The 27,058-nt window shown below is 47.5% G+C and overlaps 1 protein-coding gene across 2 annotated transcripts; it reads right to left on the minus strand.

The window, feature by feature from the left end:
• On the minus strand, window positions 1-26,815 carry LOC111842927 (glycophorin-C-like). 2 transcript variants are annotated; one of them, XM_023810057.2, is made up of 3 exons: window positions 26,684-26,815; window positions 25,217-25,325; window positions 1-598 (listed from the first exon to the last, which is right to left on the minus strand). In XM_023810057.2, exons 2-3 carry the CDS (start codon window positions 25,296-25,298, stop codon window positions 411-413), a joined length of 270 nt encoding a protein of 89 aa, XP_023665825.1. In that variant the 5' UTR covers window positions 25,299-25,325; window positions 26,684-26,815; the 3' UTR covers window positions 1-410. The 2 variants fall into 2 exon arrangements, with proteins under 2 accessions (XP_023665825.1, XP_023665824.1); XM_023810056.2 differs by having other exon boundaries at window positions 25,217-25,446.
• Window positions 26,816-27,058: the final 243 nt, after the last annotated feature.

The raw sequence follows: 27,058 nt of genomic DNA on the forward strand, positions 1-27,058 counted from the left end.
TATAGATACCTTTATAATACATTATACTGGTCAGTATGAGCATTAAGGATGCTTTGTACTGCATTGTAAAGGTGTCTATAGTGCATTATACATGAGAGCTTCATAAGGAAGTCATAATGTGTAATACACATGCGTATAATGTGTTACGAGTTGTGATGAATATTTCTAGCCATGTTTATAATGCTTTATGAATGCAAAATTATTTGTTATGAATGTGTTTATAAATTACTAAAAACATGGGCAAGTAAAGTGTTACCCAATATAGCAATAGAGAAATACAAAGGGTGTTTCTAGGTAGTAATGGGTAAGGTTTACCAGTTACCTGGAACGCTACAGTAGGCTGGCCGTTTGCCATCAGCCATTGGAGTAGGTTCTTGTTGGTTCCCCTCACTTTCAGCAGTGTTCCCCTGTCAGATGAAGAATTCCTGTTTGCTTTCATCTACCACCCCCTGCCTGGCGAACTCTCCCCTCCGGCTTGCAATGACGTTCTCGGTGGCTCTGAGCTCTTCGAGGTTGTGGATGCCGTTGTGCCGGTAGATGAACCTCATCAGGGTCAGAGCCAGGGACAGCACCATGAACAAGATGGCGCTCACGATCCCTGTGGCAGACGGAAGCGGTCAGACACACCACACTGCAGTGGAACTGGCCTGCAAGGCCATGCTGCCCAATCCTGCATTTCTGACCAAGATTATGGCACCATTGAGGCCCTGTGGTTAATGAACCTTGCTGCCCATTTTAGAAGTAAATTATAGAGCCAAACTGCACTTTGGAGGCGCGTAAGACAAGCAGAAGCATAAGGTAACATAAAATTCCTTCAAATCTCTGAGGCATAAAAACCCCATGGATAGTTTTTGGGCCCCCATTAGGGCCCCATTAGATTGAAACAAGCCCTTTTTTCTGCATCTTTCCCCCCCATTAATGCGTCACAGCCATTGCACTCTGCATCTCGCCTGTTGGCTGACTGATTCTGCAATGGCCTCTGATGGCTGAGATCCAGAACAATTAGCAAACTCGGGCTGACAGACTACCAGTTCCCTCCTGCTCTCAAAAGCTGGAAGAACATGCGGGCACTGGAGCAGGGTGCTTGGGTGAAGCTTGAGGTGGCCCTGAATATTCTAGATCCCTACATGTTGAGGGATGCAGTTTTGCCTATTTTTGCACAGCCTTGTCTCCATGAGGGATAGCAGTTATCCCATCAAAAGTCATGCAACACCTCTAGCTTGGGTTCATGTTAAATTGCTGTTTCTTGTATTACAGTCACATCCATGCTCTTGCAGTTAGAAGGGCCATCTCACTTGGAGTTCTTTGCATGGTGTCAGCCTGTTCTTACCGACCTTCTGTGATGACAGGTCCATAGTCCGCGCCGGCACCTGCTTACGAAGAAAGTTTACATATCCAAGCCCACGTAAGGTACAGTCCTCAATGAAAATCCCATCTGTGTGTATGCTTTTCCTCACTCTCTCCAAGGCTGTGAAACTTTGCGGCAGTCCTTGAGAACACGGTAGACCGTTAGGAAAAGTTTATGTATTTCATCAAGCATGCGGGCTTTGTTGCTTGTTCTTACAGAGACATTTTGATGGAGGTGCATTGGGCCAGACAGCTGCTGGATGAATTTATAGAGCCCTCTGTATCCATCAATAGTGGAAGACGTGCTAATTAAAGGGCGTGATTGAGGTGAAGGTGTTCATGAATTATTGTAGTGGAGCATCTGCCCCGTGTGCCTGGACTCCTTCTGAAGGACAGGGAGGCCTTGGGTAAAAGCATGTAATTTCCTCTTGTGAGGAGTGCGAGTGAACGGCTCTCGCCTCCTTGAGGTTGCTGTGGAGAAGTGCGGCATGATCCACCAGCCATACCATAAATGGAAGCTCACTGATGCTTAATTATCTGTAACACCTAGATGTTAGGCCATCGTTAACGTTTCATTAATCAGCATCAGTTAAGCAGCGGCAAACCCATGCTCATTATGGAGCATGCCAGAATAACGAGGCTTGGGTGGGGCGGGGGCTGGGGCAGACAGAGAGTTCACAGGCGTATTAAATCTTGGGGTTGGGGGGTCTTGGGGGGGCTATAATTGAGACTGAGTGTGGCGCCATGGTGCTGTGCCTCTCCCCAGCCTCATTACCACCCCCCATCCAGGAACAGACCTCTGATTAATGGCTCCATTTGTATACCCCCATCTGCCTTTTTCAATGCCCTAGCCTCCCCTAGCACATGTTCCCAGGTCCCGGCCCTGTCCAGTGGCCTCTGAGATGGATCAGAACTCTTTCCTGAGGGTTTACAGTGGAGAATTGGCTATGACAGTACAGTCAGAGGGCCACCTGGACAGGCCTGTGTAGAAAACCATGCTGGTCATAAAAACCTCAGTCATATCATTTTAAAATAAACACACATGCCTGCTCCGCACTTTGTCTGGCTGCAGGTGATACTGGTATACTGGGTTGGGAGTGGTGGGGTGTGTGTGGGCTGCACTCAATGCCATGTTAATGCCCTGAGTAAAAATCAGCCACAAAGAATAATTTATTGCTGCCCCGAATATTAAAATGATCATTTGGCTGATGACCAAAAACATGAGAAGTGAAACTTCAGAGTCAGCTTCAGCCTGCAGGGCAGCATGCTGGACTGCTGCCCTGGTCTGCCCTACCCCCTGGGAGCAAACAGTAGGCTATGCAGAAGGAGGTGGCATATTCGGGAGGGGTAATATATGGCCTGAATTGCGTATCTCCCAGACATGGGCAACAGCCCTGCCCTGAAGTTAGCATTTCATTTATCCAATTGAGAAGTCATGAAAAAGAATCAGCCAGAATCCTGCCAGTAAGACTGCAGGATAACTGAAATCTACCCAGGCTTCACTCCTACACATTCTGAAATCTCCAAGTAAAGATAATGACATTTAAAAATCTGGGGTTGCCTAAACAGGGTTGAAATAGGCCTTTTGGAAGGACCGGTTGACAGCACTCAGTTGGTGGCTGGAGGATCAGTGCCTTGTTTTGGTGTTTAGGGGCCAGGGGTGGGGGTGGTGGAGTGACTGAGATCTCTGTCTCTGCTGTTTCCTTGTGAGAGGGGACCCTAGGTGAACATCAGGAGATGATTGGCCCTTGTTTAATCATTGCTGAATATGGTCCTCTGATTCTAATGTCCTCAGAGGGATGGACGCTGGCTGTTCGTTATTTACTGTGTGAAAGACACTTGGTGGAGGGGTATTTAAATATTAGGCTCTTTTTAAAATCAATTGTCAAAAAGACATTATGACTAACAATTACCAATTAACTGAATAACAAGTAGCTGAAACTTGGAGAGTCATATGCATAACCCCCAAGTGGGCCTAACTTATGATTAGGTGGGCCAGTGAATAATTTCCCATAATACACTGCCCTCAAAGGTGTTATGGCAGGATCCCATCCAGAACTTCAGCGCATTAACATGCAGTTTATTTTCGATTAATTTGTCCTGGGGGGTATTCCAGAAAGCAGGTTATGTGACATACCCAGGTAAGTTTAAGGGTAAGTTAGTGGATAACCTCAACTTTCGGTTCCAAAAACGGGGGTAATTTTCTGGGTATGTACGTAACCATAGCAGCTTACTCTCTGAAGATAACCTGCTACTGAACAGGTTATGTTCCAGGGTAAGTTTGTTTCAGAAGGTTACTGAGCATGGCGTGCCCTTTTGATGACGATCCTGTGGACGTGGAGGCACAAATTATATGAGGTTTTTTTCGCTGGGAGACAGTTATAAGACCGCGTATTGATGTCTTTTCATTTCCTAATGATTATTTGAAAAAGCGCTATCAGTTTTCGAAAGAATCGTTAATTTAATTAACATCTCTTGAAACCACATATTGCAAATGTCACAAACCCAAATCGCGGGTCTGCGCTTAGCACAGAAAACATTCTGTGCATAGCACTTCGGTTTTTTGCGTCAGGGCATTTTTTGTACAATATGGGCGACGCAGAGCATGTGGGAAAGGCAACTGTGTGTAGAGCCGTTCGCACAGTATGTCTGGTACTTAACGCTTCTTACACATGTTTGTACAGTTCCCTGTCCATAAAGCTCTGCGTGTTATTAAAGAGGAATTCCACAGAGTGGTAGGTTTGTCCTTTGTAGTAAAATCTATGATGCATATTTAATATGTAGTCATACTATTTATATCTATACATGTATTCATCCTGCACACACACACTACTTCCATATATGACTTTCTATTTCAGGGTTTCCAAATGTAATTTGGAATACATGTAATACATGTATAGTGACAATAAAAGGCATTCATTCATTCATTTATAATTGGGTGCATTGATGGCACCTACATTCCTATTAAAGCTCCTTCAATAAATGAGGGAGACTATGTTAATAGGAAATCTATTTATAGTATCAATGTGCAGGTAACTTGATTTTGTATCCTTAATTTTTTGCCTTGTTAAAATCATCAAACTCATTACTTTTTTCCACTAACTATAGGTAATATGTGAGGCAACCCACATCATTACTAATGTTGAGGCAAAATGGCCAGGATCTGTGGATGATGCCAGAATTTTCCACGAATCATCATTATGGCAGACATTTCAGCAGGGTATGTTTTGCTTTATACAATGTGTTTTTTTCTTTTTACTATATTTGTATTGCACACTTGAATCATTACAGGACAGTACAATGGTTACTTGCTGGTTACTAGCTACATGACAGAAAGAATATACTAAATCGTGTTTAATAAATAGTTCAGTGATCGTGTAATCAAATACCTTTTTGCAGAATGTTTTTGTGTTTCATTTTGACTTGGCTCAAAGTTCTTCTGGCTCCAGAAGGATTACACCTTATTAAATAAGAAACCATATATTCCTAGTCGATACACATTGTTATTTTAACCTAAAGAAATGAATGGCAGGAAAAGTAAAAGCTTTCATAGTGATTTAACAGTCAAAAGGATGCATAAGGGGTGTTTAATTACTTTGCATTATAATAAAAGGGGAGGCGATGTCAAATTTGCAATTTAATACACACGCATTTACTCTGTCCGTTATTTTTTGCCAAGCCAACTCTCTTTCTTTAGCCGATGCAGCCGTATTGCATTTTTTCATTATTATTGGCTTGAATTCCTCATATGCGTGCATTAAAACTTCCAACTCCGCCTCTGTGAAGTATGCCGCTCTCTTTTTTGCACTTTGATTTTCCATTTTGACTCATGAAATCGGCGATCCATTGAAAACGTCTTTATGTATGCACGGTGCACGCGCATTAACTCGGGGTAACCAATAGGAGGTTGATTGAACTTACTCTTCTCAGGTGTTTTGGAACCGACATACTCATGGTATGCGGGTTTGGGGTATATCAACCCAGAGGTTATGATTTTCCAAATGGTAAGTTAACCAAGCTTTCTGGAATACCCCCCTGATGTTTTACTACTGCAAAAAAAAATACAGGAAGCGATCCCGCTGGATGATGTGTGAATCAGCTCAAACAAAAGCCAAAGTAGATCAGCATTATCCAGAGTGTTCCGTGTCCCTGTATGGTCCCGCCATCAGGATGTGCCATCCCTCCTGTTTGGCTAATGACTTCACAGGGCCCAAGTACATTTTCATGGGCTTACAATGTTTCTGCCCCGCAGCCAGCAAGGGGCTCCCTGCCTTAATGAGCGTGTCATTCTTCACATTAAAGCTGTCTTCTTTCAGTAGAGTATGGTCACACAATGGTTTTTTGTAGGACATTCCAGGCAGAAACAGCTTTTACCTTGACAGTAATCTCAGGGAACTCAGCAAATTAAATCTTCACTATCCCTGAAAATTCCACCGAGATCAGTAAAATTCAGTCAACCTACATTTTTCAAATGACAAGATAATTTTTAGTGAAAGCAAACAAGCTCACCAGTTCCAACAGCTAGTTATGTATGGAGGAATCCCTCCTGTGACTTAATGTATGGAGGAATCCCTCCTTTGACTTAAATCTGTTTAGTTCGCCTTGAAAAGTGACCCGCAGGGTTTCCATACATGTTCTGAACCTTTGCCTTTGGATAGGGGTGTGGGGTCATATCCTGGAGTAGTAAAGGTAGATGAAACACTGAGTGCAGTGTGAGGCTTGACTTCCCCTCTCCCGAATGCCCTTCCTGGGGTGTGTGATCACAGGGCAGACACCACATTCTGCATAGGATGCGATTCCACTGGTTTTCCCAGCATTTCTCCATTATTTACGAACATGTTCTCGGAAGCAATTCCCTGTTTGTTACAGACACTTGGAAATTTTGCTCTGAATTCTTTCATTTCTTACATTAGATTTTTTATTTATCGCCCGCTGCAGGGCAGCCAGAAAGGATGTATGAGCGAAGCAGGGTCTGTGGAGAGCAGGACAGAGAGGCGGGTAGCGGCGGCTGGATTGAGCACAGCGAACAGAGTTGCAGCTCGGAGTGCTGGCCCTTTAAGAAGGGAGAGGAATGACTCGAAGGAATCGGCCTCCACAGAAAAGGGCAGAGATGGATGTTTTTATGGGTTTTTCCATACAGGAATAAAGGGATATGGAGGGAGGGATTCACAAAACAAAAACTGCAAACACAACAATAAAATGGCCATTTTAGGTAACAAGAAAAAACATGAAGCTAATCGACTGCCTGTCCTGAGGTAAATGTAAGTCACCCCCTGACCAACGCTGGGCCTTGGTTGCTGTTAACAGTGTTCTTCATTCATTGAATTTGTAACAATAAACATGTCTGTGTGTGTTTCCTTCCAGCTGATCCGGTTGGCCTGTCCATATATCAGAAATCCCACATGGGGAAAAAACCCCAGTTGGTTTCCTGAGGTTTAATGTATGGTGTGAGTTTGGCACTGTCTGCATCTCCAGGGTGTCAGGTATGTGCGGGGGGTGGGGGTTAGCATCTGATTTTGGGTGGGAGATGAGTCAGAAGGAATTGATGTTTGTGTGAGATCTGCACTCGTGCCATTTTGCAGTGCAGACCTGTTTTTTGTCATCCTGCAATGGTGAATGTTTATCGCGAGCAGGTCAGGCCAGAAATTCAGCCTGAGGAAATCACAGGCTCTCGCTCCATGCTGCTGACTGCCTGAGCCCGTCTGTATGCTGCCATCTCCTTCTCCATAACGGATGAATAGTTCCTCCAGAATAAATTTCACTTGCCTCCATATCTGCTGAGATTTCAACATCCATAAAGATCTGCCCTTGACAGGCACTTGAACTGGGCAAAACTCAGCCTTGTAAATTAATGCTCTTCTGCGATTCTAATCAGCATCTTCCCATCAACCGTTTCTTTTTGATGTGTAATTAACTCTGTGGCATGATGGGGGGCACTTTACACTGAGTGAAGATGAGGAGCAGGGTGAACACCAAGTGTACCTCAGACTTTTAGGGTGACAGGACTAAAAACTGGGACAGGACAGTTAATGGGAGGTGAAGAAGGTGCCACGTGTAGAGGGAACCGATCGCTGGAGAATTCAGTGCTAATCAGAAGAGGTGCAGGTACTAAAGTTATAGATGTAAAGTCCCACAATCCACTGTAAGTGGTGGAAAAGCAAGCAGATTCAAGCTCTGCATCAGCAGAAACAGCAGAGCAATGTGCTGAACAGAACAGTTTTATTGGAGCCAAATATAAGGGTGGCCTCCTCAAAGCTGCATGTGTCTCACTGTGGCCACTTTTAATGAACGGCTATTAAGCACTTTAATGCACCCAAAGTCCATGGGTGAGATAACATGAAGTTTTAGAAACTATTTTGCAGGTTTTGATTATCTTACAGTTTTTTTCTCTCGGAGATACTGCTACTTCAAAGCCCTCTCTCCAGAGGGTGTCCATTTTAGCACAGAAATGGATGGGATGAACATTGGAACAGCACATTGTTTATCACAAGTGGAGCTACAAGTGAGAGAACACTTGCTGGGCCATGGGGAGAATCAGTTATGATCCCTTTGAGTCCTATTCTTTGCTCCCCTTGTCTATAGTAATTACAGACCTCAGGCTGAACTGTACATGGTTGTTTTTAAGGAGACATGAAGGGTGATGCAATTGGGTTCTCCCATTAGTATAATGCCACATGATCATGTGTTTGAATGGTACAGTGATATGTTTTATTATTATTATTATTATTATTGTTGTTGTTGTTGTTGTTTTTGTTGTTGTGGTCAATAGCCTTTGATGTATGAAAACAGAAGAATCTCATTGGGATGGTGTGATATCACAGACACTGACCTGGGCCCAGAATGCCAGAGTGCAGGCATTAATGGCTCATAAAATTGTAATGACAGGAAGGATGAGGCACTTTGAAAACGGATCAGCGACTGTTTGTTTGTTGCTTCAGAGATGCCAGGGTGTAAAGCGTCCAATAAGTGTTATTACGTACCCTGAGTGTGCCAGCCCTCGCCCACACATGACAGCTGGGGCACAATCTGAATGTCAGTGTTATGAGCCCCCCCAATCCCCCTCAGCAGAGATGACACATCTCCTCTCCTCTCCTCCTCTCCTCTCCTCTTTTTTCTTCACCCTCCAGCCTCACTGCCTTGCCTCCCTATTAGTCAGCAAGTTTCTGCAGTACTTCTACCCAATCACCTATCCAATCGGTGATGAAGGGCATAAAGCTCTCACTGGGGGGGGCAGGGTTGAGGCACAGAGTGGAAGCCCCACAGTCCTGCTGACAGTCTGTGTTGCTGATTCTGTTGTCTGTCACCTCCGATGGACCCTCAGTATATGAAAGGGAACTGACATGGTCCTGCCATGACCACGTTCTCAGCATTTGCCATGCTCCCCCTCTGAGGTGCCAGGGGCTTTCACTGACCACTGCTCCCATTACATGGTGACTGGGCCCAACTGGAAGACTATGCCACTCAACCTCAGATTGCCAGCCATGCCAGGTGAGCTTAACAGTTCAGAGCCATGCTCAGCATTTGGGATAATGGCTTTTTGTACCCAGGGCCTTTGGAGCTGGTGACGAATAGAGAGAGTGCTGCAGCATTCCAGTCCCAAACATCCTGCAGTCATGACTGGCTTCCCAGAGTGGTGGTCAGCTTTCTGGAGCAGAGTTTGCGACACAAAGGCTGTTTTTACATACATCAGCTGTGTGTTCAAAGTCTGCCACACATTAAAAGCGCTAAAACGATGCATATGTCATCCCAAAACTGACAAAAATGATCTTGGGTAAAATAATTATGACATCCACAGTCATCGAGCTGCTATACTGCAATATCATTCATCTCAAAAAGCAAGCAACTATAGATTTAACCATAAAAGTGTTGGGCATGGGGTGCATTTAATAGTTTGTGTAATAAACAAAGAAGCCGCTTCTCATGCTAACCGAAGACTGTGACTGTGTGCTGGATTGGGGCGGCCTGCTGCTGGTCCCGCCTGTCCCATAATGGGCTTTATGATCAGGCGGCTCATTAACTGAGGGGCCGGCAGGCTGTGGGAAACAGCGCTGTGGTGATAAAGACAGTGGTGGGGCCACTGGGCAGAGGCGCGAGTGACAGACAGACCTATAAACGGAGGGAACACAACATCGATGGTGGTATCGGCATGATCCTACAAAATGATGCGGACTCTATAGGGACTCTGCCAGTAAATTCAGTGGCATACAGAATTGAAGGCCTTAAAAACAAAAAACAACCTTCCCTCAGGCAGTTTTTAAATGAGTGCTGTTTGAAACATGACATCCCCTTTTCATGCAGACAATCAATTATTTCTGGCCCCCTGTATAGGTTTAAAGCAGAACAATCATGAATCATATTAGACAAAAGCTTCAGAAAATAATTGAAGGCAAAAGGTTATTTTCAACGAGAGAAAAGAGTTTTGTGATGTATCTTGGGGGCTTAATTGCGGTTTGTTAAGAGGAAATAAGTGTTTTTTCATCATACATGATGATTGTTCATTCCTCTTTTAATAATTGGGATAAAGGTCTTTGTTTACGCAGAAATGAAATTACCTGGCGTTTGACTCCAGTGCCTCGCAGAGCCATTAGCTACATCTAGAGCAGCAGTGATGATGGTTTTGTTCAGTTTCTCTGCCTGACAGCTTAGTAGGAACATCTCACACTGTCATGCAAAGCGGTCATCTGTCACAATATAAACAGACCTGGTCCCTCCTCAAATGGGGAAGCTGGTGAGGGACTCACAGGCTCTCATCTGTAAACCTGAATGGCCCACATGTGTAAACAGAGTAAATGTGAAGTGTAAACACAGGGGGCGCTGTAACTCGAACAGAAATGAGGTGAGCCAAATCAACTGCCCCTGAGAAGATTCTGGAAACAGAGACAGGCCTGTACAAATACGTGGTCCCATCAGCTGCGTGAACTGGGTTTTTTCTGGTGCCCCCTGTATAAAAAGTATGGAATATAAATTGTAGGATACCCTCCCTGCTTCCGGCTACATTTCAGCTGACTGCCATCCTGAAACAACACTCGTTAAGTGTCTATCTGTGTGGCTATACGCGGCCTCCCCTCGCACCAGGAAGGATCTGGCAGAGGCATCGCTGTTGGGGATGCATAAGCAGCTGTGTTACGATGTTGATTGAAGAGGAGCGAAGTGGGTGGTGGCAGGTCCATGGAGAGCCCCAGAGAGCCAAGCCATTTCCAAGGCACCAGGCCATGAGTCCTGGGTGCCAAGAGATGCGTGAAACAGGCATCCTGTGAACTGTGGCCATTCAGTGCCGCAAATGCAGGAAGATGTGGTCTTCTGTCTAAACACACTGCACATCCCTGTTTTTGCCACAGGGGGTGGCGGTGTTTTTAAGCCCTGCTGGCACGGTCATTGTTTTTTGCTGTTTCTCTACATCTTCCTTAGACCAGAGTTCAAAAGGCATGACTGGGTCACCATGGTGACAGTGGACAGCCCCATGTATCTCTCTCCTGAGTGTGGAGTGGGCCACCCAAAAGCAGATATTCCTACCCCTATTTCTGTCGGAACCCCTAGGATTTGCAGTTTAACATCCACTGAACCTCCCACACTCCATTTCCATCCAGTTGTGGTTCTGGAACATTGAACCGCCAGTCCTGAACCATCAGCTGCTCACTGACAGGAACAGGATAGTACCTGATTGTGGTTGGGACCTCGGGGCATATAGGGGAGAATTACCCCTAATGGGAATCAACCTGGATAATCAGCAGCATGTTTCACTGAGGTTACTTTCATTTTAACACAGATTTCAATGTGTAATTAGCTACAAGTCTCTAATTTTGAATTAAGGGCAAAAAAGAACTCAATGACCTCCAAAGTCATCAGTGTGAATCTGCCCGCTTTCCATTAATTTAGCAATATCTCCTATTTGAAGTAGTTATGGGTAATTATATTTCTACAGCTGCTTACTTCAGATGCGTCTTTCAATTCTTACAGTCGCTAGGTATATGGGTAATTAAAAAACATCCCATAATGTGTTCCATTCTTGTAAGATTTCTAATTACCGGTAGAAGCTTTTGGCTTTACAAATAGAAGCTCACACACATAATCTCCCCTCTTAATGCTGGTTTTTACTTCAAGCACGCAAGACATTGCCGGACTGGTCGTGATCCAAAATATTTATACCATGTACTTTGACGTCAGGCCTGGGGTAGCGCTGCACAGCAAAGGTGCTCTTAAACGTGACATTTATGAGGTGTACTACGGATGTTATAAAAATAAATAACAATCTTGCTAAGACTAACCGTTCAATATGTACTTACAATACATCAATAAAAGCATTTCCATAAATTGAAATAAAAAAAAATGAAAATAAAATAACTGCAACTAAAAAATCTAAAGTATAATAACACTAATGCAAAAACATACATGTATGTGACATAAGGCATGACATTGCAGTACAAATGCATTTTATTTTAGTTTGTAACCATCTGGGAGTCTTTATATTCCTGTAGTGAGGAGCCATACAAATATTTGCAGACTTTCTCAGTCCTACCTTATTTCAAATGCACTAGCCATTTTTGTCATAATTCTGATTATGAGTAGAAAAGGGGTTTATATACAATCTTTGCTCTGACTACTTTCTGACGTCCTGCTTCTTTTCCCCTGGCTAATGAACGTTCGAGGTTCCCCTGCATCACTGAACGGAGCCTCTATGTTGTAATAATTTTTGAGTACGACGTGGCCTCACACACGGCACCTCTACGCGGCATCTGAGGCCGATGCCTATGACAAAAATTCTGTCAACATTGCCGAGCAAATTTGTTTGGTAGCAAAATGGATTTATCTGGAAACAAACTGCTATGAGCAAATGATTAAACTGTGCATTTTTCCATATTTATCCAGTAACACTAAGATGAAACTTAATTTTTCGATGAGAAACCCTTATGTTATTTCGATAGATCTGAACACACAGATTTCTGCTGGGTCTGGTAGGACACACGATCTGGCATCTTACTAGGGTTTCATCTTCTAAGCCTCACGGATCATGTACATCCATCTAAAAGCTTTGCTATCTGTGTTCTACATTCCTGACCAAACCTTTGAATCTCATATTTACACAGAAGCCCTTTCAGGAGAAATAATTCAGATGCATTACCAGGTTCAATAGAACCTGAGCACTCACAGTCCGTCAGTAGCTGGTGGACAGGTGTTTGTCAGCCAGACTGCCAGACAAACAGCCCAGAATACAGCCCAGCAGTCATCACCAGGGGGCATGACGACCAACACCTGGATGCAGTTATATTCAGCAGCTCAAACGACAAGTAGCCCTATACAAATCCATTATCAATTAAGATTGCAGAAATAAAAGGACCAGATTAATGGGAAAGAACAAGCTTGGTCTTTGGACCAGCACCGATATTCAGTCTGCTTGGGAGGTTTGGACAAAGTGAGCCAAGTTAAACTGGCCCCTTACTATATATGGTATATAAGTTCTCACATCAGAAAAATGGTGTCTCAGTCACTTATATTGCCTAAGCTGGCCTGATGTCTCTGTCCCTTATGTTCCCTAAGTCACGCCGGCATCTGTATCCCTCATGTCCCCTAAAAGCTGCCCCAGATATCTCTGTCCCTCACATTCCATAAACCACGCCGTCATCTGTATCCCTCATATCCCCTAAAAGCTGCCCCAGATATCGCTGTCCCTCACATTCCATAAACCACGCCGGCATCTGTATCCCTCATGTCCCCTAAAAGCTGCCCCAGATATCTCTGTCCCTCACATTCCATAAACCACACCGGCATCTGTATCCTTCACGTCCCTTAAGCTAACCTGATGTCTCTGTCCCTCATGTTCCATAAGCCTCGCCGGCGTCTGTATCCCTTATATCCCCTAAAAGCTGCCGCAGTGTCTCTGTCCCTAACACCCTCTAAGCTGAGCTTCTCTGTCCCTCATGTCCCCTAAGCTGCCTCGGCTTCTCTGTCCCTTACATCCCCTAAGCTGAGCTTCTCTGTCCCTTACATCCCCTAAGCTGGGTGTCTCTGTCCCTTACATCCCCTAAGCTGGGTGTCTCTGTCCCTTACATCCCCTAAGCTAAGCTTCTCTGTCCCTTACATCCCTTAAGCTGGGTGTCTCTGTCCCTTACATCCCTTAAGCTGGGTGTCTCTGTCCCTTACATCCCCTAAGCTGGGTGTCTCTGTCCCTCACATCCCCTAAGATGGGTGTCTCTGTCCCTTACATCCCCTAAGCTGAGCTTCTCTGTCCCTTACATCCCCTAAGCTGGGTGTCTCTGTCCCTTACATTTCCCTTCCCCCTTACTGACCCAGTTTACCAGTCTTACAGTTGATGAGATCATGAAAGTCATCTCATCTTCCAACCCTACCACCTGCCCACTGGATCCAATCCCTTCCACATTGCTCCAGACAATCTCTCTGGACCTTCTCCCCTTCATCACCACTATCATTAATGGCTCCATAACTTCCGGTCATGTACCAACAGCATTCAAAATAGCCAGGGTCATTCCCATCTTGAAAAAACCCACTCTAAATCCCTCGGACACTTGCAACTACCGACCAGTATCTCTTCTTTCCTTCCTTTCAAAAATCCTCGAACGCACAGTCTACAACCAGCTCTCTCTTTACCTCTCTCAGAACAACCTCCAGGATCCTAATCAGTCTGGCTTCAAAGCAGCTCACTCCACAGAGACTGCCCTCTTAGCAGTAACTGAGAAGCTGCATGCTGCTAGGTCAGCTAAGCTGTCATCTGTCCTCATCCTTCTTGACCTATCAGCAGCATTTGACACGGTTAACCACAAGACTCTCCTATCCATCCTTAGGAGTCTTGGCATTGGTGGTTTGGCTTGGCAATGGCTTGCATCCTACCTCGAAGGCCGATCATACAGAGTGACATGGAAAGGACTCACATCTACCCCACGTAGTCTCTTCACTGGCGTCCCTCAGGGCTCAGTTCTTGGCCCACTCCTGTTCTCCCTCTATACCAAATCTCTTGGTGAGGTCATATCCTCTCATGGCTTCTCATACCACTGCTATGCAGATGACACTCAACTCATCCTCTCGTTCCCTCCTTCAGACACTCATGTCTCCACTAAGATATCTGCATGTCTAGCTGATATCTCATCTTGGATGACCGCTCACCAACTGAAACTCAACCCGAGTAAAACGGAACTGCTGTACATCCCTGCTGACTCATCCCCCCTCCTGGACCTTGCGATCTCCCTCGAAAACTCCCTGATCCGTCCTTCGGTTTCTGCTCGCAACCTTGGGGTTACCATGGACAATCGTCTATCCTTTTCCTCTCATATCGCCAACGTTTCCCGCTCTTGTCGGTTTCTCCTGTTTAATATCAGAAGGATACGTCCATTTCTTTCCACACAGGCTACCCAGATACTCGTTCAGTCCCTCGTCATCTCCCGCCTTGACTACTGCAACTTGCTCCTAGCGGGTTTACCACTGAGCGTCATTCGTCCCCTCCAACTGATTCAGAATGCAGCTGCTCGACTTGTTTTCAACCTTCCCAAGTTCACCCACACCACTCCTTTGCTGCGCTCCCTACACTGGCTTCCTGTGGCTGCCCGCATCAGATTCAAAACACTGATGCTCGCATACAAAGCCAAAAATGATCTGGCTCCATCCTACCTAAAAGACCTCATCACACCCCGCACTGCACCACGATCTCTCCGATCCTCCAGCACTGCTCGACTGGTCCCACCACCCCTCAAGGCACAAGGAAGACACACCTCCCGACTCTTCTCTGTTCTGGCACCAAGTTCGTGGAATGAACTCCCCCTAGATGTCCGAACAGCTGAGTCACTGAATGTCTTCAAAAGACGACTTAAAACACACCTTTTCCAGAAATACCTGAATTAGCACTTCTGGCATTATACTTGCATTACTTAAAAAAAAAAAAAAAAAAAAAAAAAAGCACTTTTCCAACAGAGTATTAGATCGATGGTATTCATAGCCTTGGTTTTTACTGAGCTAGTATCGGGAAAAATTCATTGTGGAGTCTTAAAGCACTTATGTAAGTCGCTCTGGCTAAGGGCGTCTGCCAAATGCTGTAAATGTAAATGTAAATGTAAATCCCCTAAGATGGGTGTCTCTGTCCCTTACATCCCCTAAGCTGAGCTTCTCTGTCCCTTACATCCGCTAAGATGGGTGTCTCTGTCCCTTACATCCCCTAAGATGAGCTTGTCTGTCCCTTACATCCCCTAAGCTGAGCTTCTCTGTCCCTTACATCCCCTAAGCTGAGCTTCTCTGTCCCTTACATCCCGTAAGCTGGGTGTCTCTGTCCCCTACATCCCCTAAGCTGGGTGTCTCTGTCCCTTACATCCCCTAAGATGAGCTTCTCTGTCCCTTACATCCCCTAAGCTGGGTGTCTCTGTTCCTTACATCCCCTAAACTGGGTGTCTCTGTCCCTTACATCCCCTAAGCTGAGCTTCTCTGTCCCTTACATCCCCTAAGATGAGCTTCTCTGTCCCTTACATCCCCTAAACTGGGTGTCTCTGTCCCTTACATCCCTTAAGCTGGGTGTCTCTGTCCCTTACATCCCCTAAGATGGGTGTCTCTGTCCCTTACATCCCCTAAGCTGAGCTTCTCCGTCCCTTACATCCCCTAAGCTGGGTGTCTCTGTCCCTCACATCCCCTAAGATGGGTGTCTCTGTCCCTTACATCCCCTAAGCTGAGCTTCTCTGTCCCTTACATCCCCTAAGCTGAGCTTCTCTGTCCCTTACATCCCGTAAGCTGGGTGTCTCTGTCCCCTACATCCCCTAAGCTGGGTGTCTCTGTCCCTTACATCCCCTAAGCTGAGCTTCTCTGTCCCTTACATCCCCTAAGCTGGGTGTCTCTGTCCCTTACATCCCTTAAGCTGGGTGTCTCTGTCCCTTACATCCCCTAAGCTGGGTGTCTCTATCCCTTACATCCCCTAAGCTGAGCTTCTCTGTCCCTCACATCCCCTAAGCTGGGTGTCTCTGTCCCTCACATCCCCTAAGATGGGTGTCTCTGTCCCTTACATCCCCTAAGCTGAGCTTCTCCGTCCCTTATATCCCCTAAGATGGGTGTCTCTGTCCCTCACATCCCCTAAGCTGGGTGTCTCTGTCCCTTACATCCACTAAGCTGAGCTTCTCTGTCCCTTATATCCCCTAAGATGGGTGTCTCTGTCCCTTACATCCCCTAAGCTGGGTGTCTCTGTCCCTTACATCCCCTAAGCTGGGTGTCTCTGTCCCTTGCATCCCATAAGCTGGGTGTCTCTGTCCCTTATATCCCCTATGCTGAGCTTCTCCGTCCCTTACATCCCCTAACATGGGTGTCTCTGTCCCTTACATCCCCTAAGCTGAGCTTCTCCGTCCCTTACATCCCCTAAGCTGGGTGTCTCTGTCCCTTACATCCCCTAAGCTGGGTGTTTCTGTCCCTTACATCCCCTAAGCTGAGCTTCTCCGTCCCTTACATCCCCTAAGCTGGGTGTCTCTGTCCCTCACATCCCCTAAGCTGGGTGTCTCTGTCCCTCACATCCCCTAAGCTGGGTGTCTCTGTCCCTTACATCCCCTAAGCTGAGCTTCTCCGTCCCTTATATCCCCTAAGATGGGTGTCTCTGTCCCTCACATCCCCTAAGCTGGGTGTCTCTGTCCCTTACATCCACTAAGCTGAGCTTCTCTGTCCCTTACATCCCCTAAGCTGGGTGTCTCTGTCCCTTGCATCCCCTAAGCTGGGTGTCTCTGTCCCTTATATCCCCTATGCTGAGCTTCTCCGTCCCTTACATCCCCTAAGCTGGGTGTCTCTGTCCCTTACATCCCCTAAGCTGAGCTTCTCCGTCCCTTACATCCCCTAAGCTGGGTGTCTCTGTCCCTCACATCCCCTAACATGGGTGTCTCTGTCCCTTACATCCCCTAAGCTGAGCTTCTCCGTCCCTTACATCCCCTAAGCTGGGTGTCTCTGTCCCTTACATCCCCTAAGCTGGGTGTTTCTGTCCCTTACATCCCCTAAGCTGAGCTTCTCCGTCCCTTACATCCCCTAAGCTGGGTGTCTCTGTCCCTCACATCCCCTAAACTGGGTGTCTCTGTCCCTCACATCCCCTAAGCTGGGTGTCTCTGTCCCTTACATCCCCTAAGCTGAGCTTCTCTGTCCCTTACATCCGCTAAGATGGGTGTCTCTGTCCCTTACATCCCCTAAGCTGAGCTTGTCTGTCCCTTACATCCCCTAAGCTGAGCTTCTCTGTCCCTTACATCCCCTAAACTGAGCTTCTCTGTCCCTTACATCCCGTAAGCTGGGTGTCTCTGTCCACTACATCCCCTAAGCTGGGTGTCTCTGTCCCTTACATCCCCTAAGCTGAGCTTCTCTGTCCCTTACATCCCCTAAGCTGGGTGTCTCTGTTCCTTACATCCCCTAAACTGGGTGTCTCTGTCCCTTACATCCCTTAAGCTGGGTGTCTCTGTCCCTTACATCCCCTAAGATGGGTGTCTCTGTCCCTTACATCCCCTAAGCTGAGCTTCTCCGTCCCTTACATCCCCTAAGCTGGGTGTCTCTGTCCCTCACATCCCCTAAACTGGGTGTCTCTGTCCCTCACATCCCCTAAGCTGGGTGTCTCTGTCCCTTACATCCCCTAAGCTGAGCTTCTCTGTCCCTTACATCCCCTAAGCTGAGCTTCTCTGTCCCTTACATCCCGTAAGCTGGGTGTCTCTGTCCCCTACATCCCCTAAGCTGGGTGTCTCTGTCCCTTACATCCCCTAAGCTGAGCTTCTCTGTCCCTTACATCCCCTAAGCTGGGTGTCTCTGTCCCTTACATCCCTTAAGCTGGGTGTCTCTGTCCCTTACATCCCCTAAGCTGGGTGTCTCTATCCCTCACATCCCCTAAGCTGAGCTTCTCCGTCCCTCACATCCCCTAAGCTGGGTGTCTCTGTCCCTCACATCCCCTAAGATGGGTGTCTCTGTCCCTTACATCCCCTAAGCTGAGCTTCTCCGTCCCTTATATCCCCTAAGATGGGTGTCTCTGTCCCTCACATCCCCTAAGATGGGTGTCTCTGTCCCTTACATCCACTAAGCTGAGCTTCTCTGTCCCTTATATCCCCTAAGATGGGTGTCTCTGTCCCTTACATCCCCTAAGCTGGGTGTCTCTGTCCCTTACATCCCCTAAGCTGGGTGTCTCTGTCCCTTGCATCCCCTAAGCTGGGTGTCTCTGTCCCTTATATCCCCTATGCTGAGCTTCTCCGTCCCTTACATCCCCTAACATGGGTGTCTCTGTCCCTTACATCCCCTAAGCTGAGCTTCTCTGTCCCTTACATCCCCTAAGCTGGGTGTCTCTGTCCCTTACATCCCTTAAGCTGGGTGTCTCTGTCCCTTACATCCCCTAAGCTGGGTGTCTCTATCCCTTACATCCCCTAAGCTGAGCTTCTCCGTCCCTCACATCCCCTAAACTGGGTGTCTCTGTCCCTCACATCCCCTAAGATGGGTGTCTCTGTCCCTTACATCCCCTAAGCTGAGCTTCTCCGTCCCTTATATCCCCTAAGATGGGTGTCTCTGTCCCTCACATCCCCTAAGCTGGGTGTCTCTGTCCCTTACATCCACTAAGCTGAGCTTCTCTGTCCCTTATATCCCCTAAGATGGGTGTCTCTGTCCCTTACATCCCCTAAGCTGGGTGTCTCTGTCCCTTACATCCCCTAAGCTGGGTGTCTCTGTCCCTTGCATCCCCTAAGCTGGGTGTCTCTGTCCCTTATATCCCCTATGCTGAGCTTCTCCGTCCCTTACATCCCCTAACATGGGTGTCTCTGTCCCTTACATCCCCTAAGCTGAGCTTCTCCGTCCCTTACATCCCCTAAGCTGGGTGTCTCTGTCCCTTACATCCCCTAAGCTGGGTGTTTCTGTCCCTTACATCCCCTAAGCTGAGCTTCTCCGTCCCTTACATCCCCTAAGCTGGGTGTCTCTGTCCCTCACATCCCCTAAGCTGGGTGTCTCTGTCCCTCACATCCCCTAAGCTGGGTGTCTCTGTCCCTTACATCCCCTAAGCTGAGCTTCTCCGTCCCTTATATCCCCTAAGATGGGTGTCTCTGTCCCTCACATCCCCTAAGCTGGGTGTCTCTGTCCCTTACATCCACTAAGCTGAGCTTCTCTGTCCCTTACATCCCCTAAGCTGGGTGTCTCTGTCCCTTGCATCCCCTAAGCTGGGTGTCTCTGTCCCTTATATCCCCTATGCTGAGCTTCTCCGTCCCTTACATCCCCTAAGCTGGGTGTCTCTGTCCCTCGCATCCCCTAAGATGGGTGTCTCTGTCCCTTACATCCCCTAAGCTGAGCTTCTCTGTCCCTTACATCCCCTAAGCTGGGTGTCTCTGTCCCCTACATCCCCTAAGCTGGGTGTCTCTGTCCCTTACATCCCCTAAGCTGAGCTTCTCTGTCCCTTACATCCCCTAAGCTGGGTGTCTCTGTCCCTTACATCCCTTAAGCTGGGTGTCTATGTCCCTTACATCCCCTAAGCTGGGTGTCTCTATCCCTTACATCCCCTAAGCTGAGCTTCTCCGTCCCTCACATCCCCTAAGCTGGGTGTCTCTGTCCCTCACATCCCCTAAGATGGGTGTCTCTGTCCCTTACATCCCCTAAGCTGAGCTTCTCCGTCCCTTATATCCCCTAAGATGGGTGTCTCTGTCCCTCACATCCCCTAAGCTGGGTGTCTCTGTCCCTTACATCCACTAAGCTGAGCTTCTCTGTCCCTTATATCCCCTAAGATGGGTGTCTCTGTCCCTTGCATCCCCTAAGCTGGGTGTCTCTGTCCCTTATATCCCCTATGCTGAGCTTCTCCGTCCCTTACATCCCCTAAGCTGGGTGTCTCTGTCCCTTACATCCCCTAAGCTGAGCTTGTCTGTCCCTTACATCCCCTAAGCTGAGCTTCTCTGTCCCTTACATCCCCTAAGCTGAGCTTCTCTGTCCCTTACATCCCGTAAGCTGGGTGTCTCTGTCCCCTACATCCCCTAAGATGGGTGTCTCTGTCCCTTACATCCCCTAAGCTGAGCTTCTCCGTCCCTTATATCCCCTAAGCTGGGTGTCTCTGTCCCTTACATCCCCTAAGCTGAGCTTCTCTGTCCCTTACATCCGCTAAGATGGGTGTCTCTGTCCCTTACATCCCCTAAGCTGAGCTTGTCTGTCCCTTACATCCCCTAAGCTGAGCTTCTCTGTCCCTTACATCCCCTAAGCTGAGCTTCTCTGTCCCTTACATCCCGTAAGCTGGGTGTCTCTGTCCCCTACATCCCCTAAGCTGGGTGTCTCTGTCCCTTACATCCCCTAAGCTGAGCTTCTCTGTCCCTTACATCCCCTAAGCTGGGTGTCTCTGTTCCTTACATCCCCTAAACTGGGTGTCTCTGTCCCTTACATCCCCTAAGCTGAGCTTCTCTGTCCCTTACATCCCCTAAGATGAGATTCTCTGTCCCTTACATCCCCTAAGCTGGGTGTCTCTGTCCCTTACATCCCTTAAGCTGGGTGTCTCTGTCCCTTACATCCCCTAAGATGGGTGTCTCTGTCCCTTACATCCCCTAAGCTGAGCTTCTCCGTCCCTTACATCCCCTAAGCTGGGTGTCTCTGTCCCTCACATCCCCTAAGATGGGTGTCTCTGTCCCTTACATCCCCTAAGCTGAGCTTCTCTGTCCCTTACATCCCCTAAGCTGGGTGTCTCTGTCCCCTACATCCCCTAAGCTGGGTGTCTCTGTCCCTTACATCCCCTAAGCTGAGCTTCTCTGTCCCTTACATCCCCTAAGCTGGCTGTCTCTGTCCCTTACATCCCTTAAGCTGGGTGTCTATGTCCCTTACATCCCCTAAGCTGGGTGTCTCTATCCCTTACATCCCCTAAGCTGAGCTTCTCCGTCCCTCACATCCCCTAAGCTGGGTGTCTCTGTCCCTCACATCCCCTAAGATGGGTGTCTCTGTCCCTTACATCCCCTAAGCTGAGCTTCTCCGTCCCTTATATCCCCTAAGATGGGTGTCTCTGTCCCTCACATCCCCTAAGCTGGGTGTCTCTGTCCCTTACATCCACTAAGCTGAGCTTCTCTGTCCCTTATATCCCCTAAGATGGGTGTCTCTGTCCCTTACATCCCCTAAGCTGAGCTTCTCTGTCCCTTACATCCCCTAAGGTGGGTGTCTCTGTCCCTTGCATCCCCTAAGCTGGGTGTCTCTGTCCCTTATATCCCCTATGCTGAGCTTCTCCGTCCCTTACATCCCCTAAGCTGGGTGTCTCTGTCCCTTACATCCCCTAAGCTGAGCTTCTCCGTCCCTTACATCCCCTAAGCTGGGTGTCTCTGTCCCTCACATCCCCTAAACTGGGTGTCTCTGTCCCTCACATCCCCTAAGCTGGGTGTCTCTGTCCCTTACATCCCCTAAGCTGAGCTTCTCTGTCCCTTACATCCCCTAAGCTGGGTGTCTCTGTCCCTTACATCCCCTAAGCTGAGCTTCTCTGTCCCTTACATCCGCTAAGATGGGTGTCTCTGTCCCTTACATCCCCTAAGCTGAGCTTGTCTGTCCCTTACATCCCCTAAGCTGAGCTTCTCTGTCCCTTACATCCCCTAAGCTGAGCTTCTCTGTCCCTTACATCCCGTAAGATGGGTGTCTCTGTCCCCTACATCCCCTAAGATGGGTGTCTCTGTCCCTTACATCCCCTAAGCTGAGCTTCTCCGTCCCTTATATCCCCTAAGATGGGTGTCTCTGTCCCTCACATCCCCTAAGCTGGGTGTCTCTGTCCCTTACATCCACTAAGCTGAGCTTCTCTGTCCCTTATATCCCCTAAGATGGATGTCTCTGTCCCTTACATCCCCTAAGCTGGGTGTCTCTGTCCCTTACATCCCCTAAGGTGGGTGTCTCTGTCCCTTGCATCCCCTAAGCTGGGTGTCTCTGTCCCTTATATCCCCTATGCTGAGCTTCTCCGTCCCTTACATCCCCTAAGCTGGGTGTCTCTGTCCCTTACATCCCCTAAGCTGAGCTTCTCTGTCCCTTACATCCCCTAAGCTGGGTGTCTCTGTCCCTCACATCCCCTAACATGGGTGTCTCTGTCCCTTACATCCCCTAAGCTGAGCTTCTCCGTCCCTTACATCCCCTAAGCTGGGTGTCTCTGTCCCTTACATCCCCTAAGCTGGGTGTTTCTGTCCCTTACATCCCCTAAGCTGAGCTTCTCCGTCCCTTACATCCCCTAAGCTGGGTGTCTCTGTCCCTCACATCCCCTAAGCTGGGTGTCTCTGTCCCTCACATCCCCTAAGCTGGGTGTCTCTGTCCCTTACATCCCCTAAGCTGAGCTTCTCCGTCCCTTATATCCCCTAAGATGGGTGTCTCTGTCCCTCACATCCCCTAAGCTGGGTGTCTCTGTCCCTTACATCCACTAAGCTGAGCTTCTCTGTCCCTTATATCCCCTAAGATGGGTGTCTCTGTCCCTTACATCCCCTAAGCTGGGTGTCTCTGTCCCTTACATCCCCTAAGCTGGGTGTCTCTGTCCCTTGCATCCCCTAAGCTGGGTGTCTCTGTCCCTTATATCCCCTATGCTGAGCTTCTCCGTCCCTTACATCCCCTAAGCTGGGTGTCTCTGTCCCTTACATCCCCTAAGCTGAGCTTCTCCGTCCCTTACATCCCCTAAGCTGGGTGTCTCTGTCCCTCACATCCCCTAACATGGGTGTCTCTGTCCCTTACATCCCCTAAGCTGAGCTTCTCCGTCCCTTACATCCCCTAAGCTGGGTGTCTCTGTCCCTTACATCCCCTAAGCTGGGTGTTTCTGTCCCTTACATCCCCTAAGCTGAGCTTCTCCGTCCCTTATATCCCCTAAGCTGGGTGTCTCTGTCCCTTACATCCCCTAAGCTGAGCTTCTCTGTCCCTTACATCCCCTAAGCTGGGTGTCTCTGTCCCTTACATCCCTTAAACTGAGCTTAATTCTCTGTCCCTTACATCCCCTAAGCTGGGTGTCTCTGTCCCTTACATCCCCTAAGCTGAGCTTCTCTGTCCCTTACATCCCTTAAGCTGGGTGTCTCTGTCCCTCTTATTCCCTAATCTGCAGCAGCATCTCTGTCCCCCATGTCCACAAAGTTGCTTTGAGCCCCCAATCCATAGTGCATGGCATTCGTATCATAATTAATACACCTGTAATCCTTGCTGTTGCGATTATTTGTGTGTTATATGCAAATCATTTGTGTACTACTTGTTTTTGTGGTGGTTGTGTGTCTTTCCGGAATAACAGGAGGTGTCTCTCTGCACGAGCGTGTTTAACATCCAAGGCAAATTACCGCTTGCGATTTAGCGGGGAGCCCTGGTGACTGAGAGCTGAATTAATTAGCACTGCTTAATCACCTACAGCCTGACAAGCTGCAGGTAGACGTAGCAGCGGGGGTGGGGTGGGGGACGCGGGGAGGAGCCTCACTTTTCCTTAACAGGTTCTGTAAATGCAGTTTGACAGTCCTCTGCGAGAGGCCAGCCCTGGACCTCTGCATCACACTGGGGAAAAAACAGCAGCAGGGAAGAGTGACAGGAAGAATGAGGAGATAACTACAGTGACAGAGGAGAAAAACCACACTGTCACAGTGATTGACGGCTTATTCAGAGAGGAAATGCATATCCTTTGTGGGTGAAGTCATGTGGCCAGCACTGTCCCTATTACCATTCTAGTTATCTGGTACCTATTACTTGTTACCTAGTATCTAGATAAATACAGTATCACTATGCTATTCTAGTGGCTCTGTCTTATACTGCTGTTGTTACCACAGAAACTGCACAATAATGTTCAGTCCCTTGAGTAATTATGTATCATATACCTTTAACGACAGGACCAACACCAACATGACAGACTGTGAGAGCAATTCCCCTTAAGGCACAGCCACCACCCCGCTGTCAAGTTCACAAACAGGTGCTGAGCACAAGAGGATTATGGGGCTGTCTGAGCTTTGCGCAGGAAGTGAGGTGTGTCTGTGTTGTCAGTCGTACTGTCAGTCAGCACATGGATCTGTCAGGGTCAGCCCCTGCTGTGGTCCTACCGTGTCCCTTCCCTGCTTGACCAGCAGGTGTTGCTGGTCATCCTGTCCTTCATGTTAGTCTTTGTTCTCCCCTGTTAGCTAAATGTGTTGAGCATGTGGTTCTCTGTATACCCTTCTGTCCTGAGTACCCTTCTGTCATGTGTTCGAATCCCGCCTCCTCTGTTTTTGTATTTTGCTCCCTGGTGTTTCATTTGAGTTTCTTTAGTTCCTGTGTCTGATTTTGTAGTTGGTTTTGGTTTTGTTCCATGTGCCCCTGCTTGTCTTTACCTATTTAGATTCCCTAGTGTTGGTTTCTGTTTCCTTGGTTAGTTATTAGCTTCCCTGTTTAGTTCCTTTGAGTATTAGTTTCACCTGTGCCCTGTTTCCCTGGTCTTTGTTAATTAGTCTCACCTGTCCTGTGTTAGTCTCGTTACCCCTTTAGTATTTTAGTTCATGCTTCTGTTTAGTTCCTTGTTGGTTCATTGTCTATGATTGTCTATGTTCTGCAGTAGTTGTTCTGCAGTAGTTGTTGTTCTTTAAGGGTTGCGATGTTTGATGGTTTAGGTCTTTTCAGTGTTCTACGTGTAGTCGGTTTTTGTTATTTTGTATTGTTTAATCCCCTTCAGCTTTTAACCCCTCGTGGTCCTTTGTTTTTGGTTAGTCGTTTGTAGTGTTTTCTGTAATAAACCCCTTTTGTTTTCCTGGAGCCGCAAGTGGGTCGTCCGCCCTTTTTGTGCACCATGCCTCTTTCCCGTTCCCGTTCCCGAAGCCGCCCGGATCCTTGACAGGATGGGTCATTAGGATCAGGCTGCCCTGCTTTCATTTCTGGGGCCAGAGCTGCCTTGTATTCTGCCCTTCCCGCGCAGAGCCAGGGCAGAAGGTGACACGGATGAGCCAAATGCCCAGAGCGCCAGACCCTATGGAGGCATACTCACCGAAAGTCATGTACAGGACTGTCTGCGATGGGGGAGGCCGGTGGCTCCTGGGGAAGCCCCTCATGCCCTGGCAAGTGTTCATGGTGGTGGGGGGCTCTGCTGATGCTTGCTGGGGCGTGGGGGGAACAAGAGAGGGAGGGAGAGCTGGTGAGGACTGGTGGGGGGATGAGGCCAGGCAGCTGGTGCTGAGTCCTCAGGCAGATGGGAGGGACAATCTGTTCTAGACAAGTCTATACAAAAGCAGAGAAAATCATGTTTGTAATTCCCAGGCCTTTCAGAGGTACATCTTCATTCACCCACATGTACACAAACCCACACACATATATACACACACGCATGCTCTCTCACTGTTACACTTCAAAATTGGACAGCAGTAATCAGCACCCCAACAGTGACTACTTGCTCTGATAATAATAATAGTTAGATGTGTCTTCATAAATATTTTAAAAGAAATTTGACACTGTACCCTTTAAATAGATTCATGAAGCACAATTTGCCTTGCGTATGTGTTCACTGTAACAAAGGTCTGATAGAATATTCTGCAGGCTTATATCTCTGTATTTCAATTCCTGTTCATTTTAATCAAGAATTGTTTTGGTCATTGTGCACTTCTTTATTTGTGTTCCCTGTTGCTCCTGCTCACAGGCACACAGAGGACGCCTATAGATGCCTATAACATCTCTGTGACATCACTCTGTCTATGACTTCTGTCTCCAGGGTTGTGTGTGTGTATATATGTATATATGTGTGTATATATGTATATATATATATATATAGGTCCACTTTACATAATTACATATATAAACTATTGGCCAATACATTGGCTGATTTCACTATCAGCCCCCCCCATGACAAATTTTACTGGCAGCCCCCCCTCCCACCTCAGCAGATCATTGACATGGCATGGTTTTATTTTGATTGTCAGAACTCTTTTGGTTCCAAATAATAGTTCAAGTAGCCACTTGTGTGAATGGCTCACTGACTTTTTACAAACCAACTTTGCTTGTGAGAACTTATAGATAGTTCCATGACTCCTTTCCCACATATTTCCAAATTGTTCTCTGTGGTTTGCATCTCTGTGGGGACTGTTTCTATATTCATCATCAGCGTTCCTTTTCTTTGTTAAAGTTTATTCGGGGGTAATTACAACTACTGAATTTCGAATGCTCAAAAGGGAAAAAACAACAACAAACAGTGTTTAAAAAATTCAGCAAAGATCGAAACTGAGCTTTATGAGGAGGCAGCGATTTAACGAGTTGAGAGCGTTGCTGTTCAGAGGAACGTGCCGCGATTAATGAGCCGCCTGCCATGTCCACGCCTGCGTTATGTGGCTCTGTACTGCGATTTATTCTGGTCATGCCGACAGAGTCACTGAAATCCTTCTTAAAGGCTGGCCTGTCATCAGGACATAGCTCTGGGTCAAATCTGATAAAACACATGAAACAGGAAGCTGGAAGAGGGACTCACCGACTCTCCCGACTCTCTGATTCGAAACTGGGTAACTCAGCCTCTCCGAGTCTGTTGCCTGTGACCATGTGCCGCACTGCAGTTTGGGTCTGAGCTCCTGTTGTTGGAGCAGAGGCTCTGTGCTGTTATATTGTTTGTGCATATGTGGGCACACCCCAGGTCTGTTACATGTGAGCCTGTGCTTTTCACCTTTGCCATCTCTGATTGGCCAATGGATGGACAGGCGCCTCCCCTGATATGCAAATAGCCAGACCAGGCTGTAGGATGGCTATGACAGCTAAGGGTAAACAGCCCCCACCCCCCACGGACTTTATGGCTGTGTTAGGGGCTGTGATATCATCAAAATGGGCCCTGGCTCAAACTGGGGGGCAAGGT

The sequence above is a fragment of the Paramormyrops kingsleyae genome, chromosome 1 (assembly GCF_048594095.1).
Source record: "Paramormyrops kingsleyae isolate MSU_618 chromosome 1, PKINGS_0.4, whole genome shotgun sequence".
Lineage (NCBI taxonomy): Eukaryota > Metazoa > Chordata > Actinopteri > Osteoglossiformes > Mormyridae > Paramormyrops > Paramormyrops kingsleyae.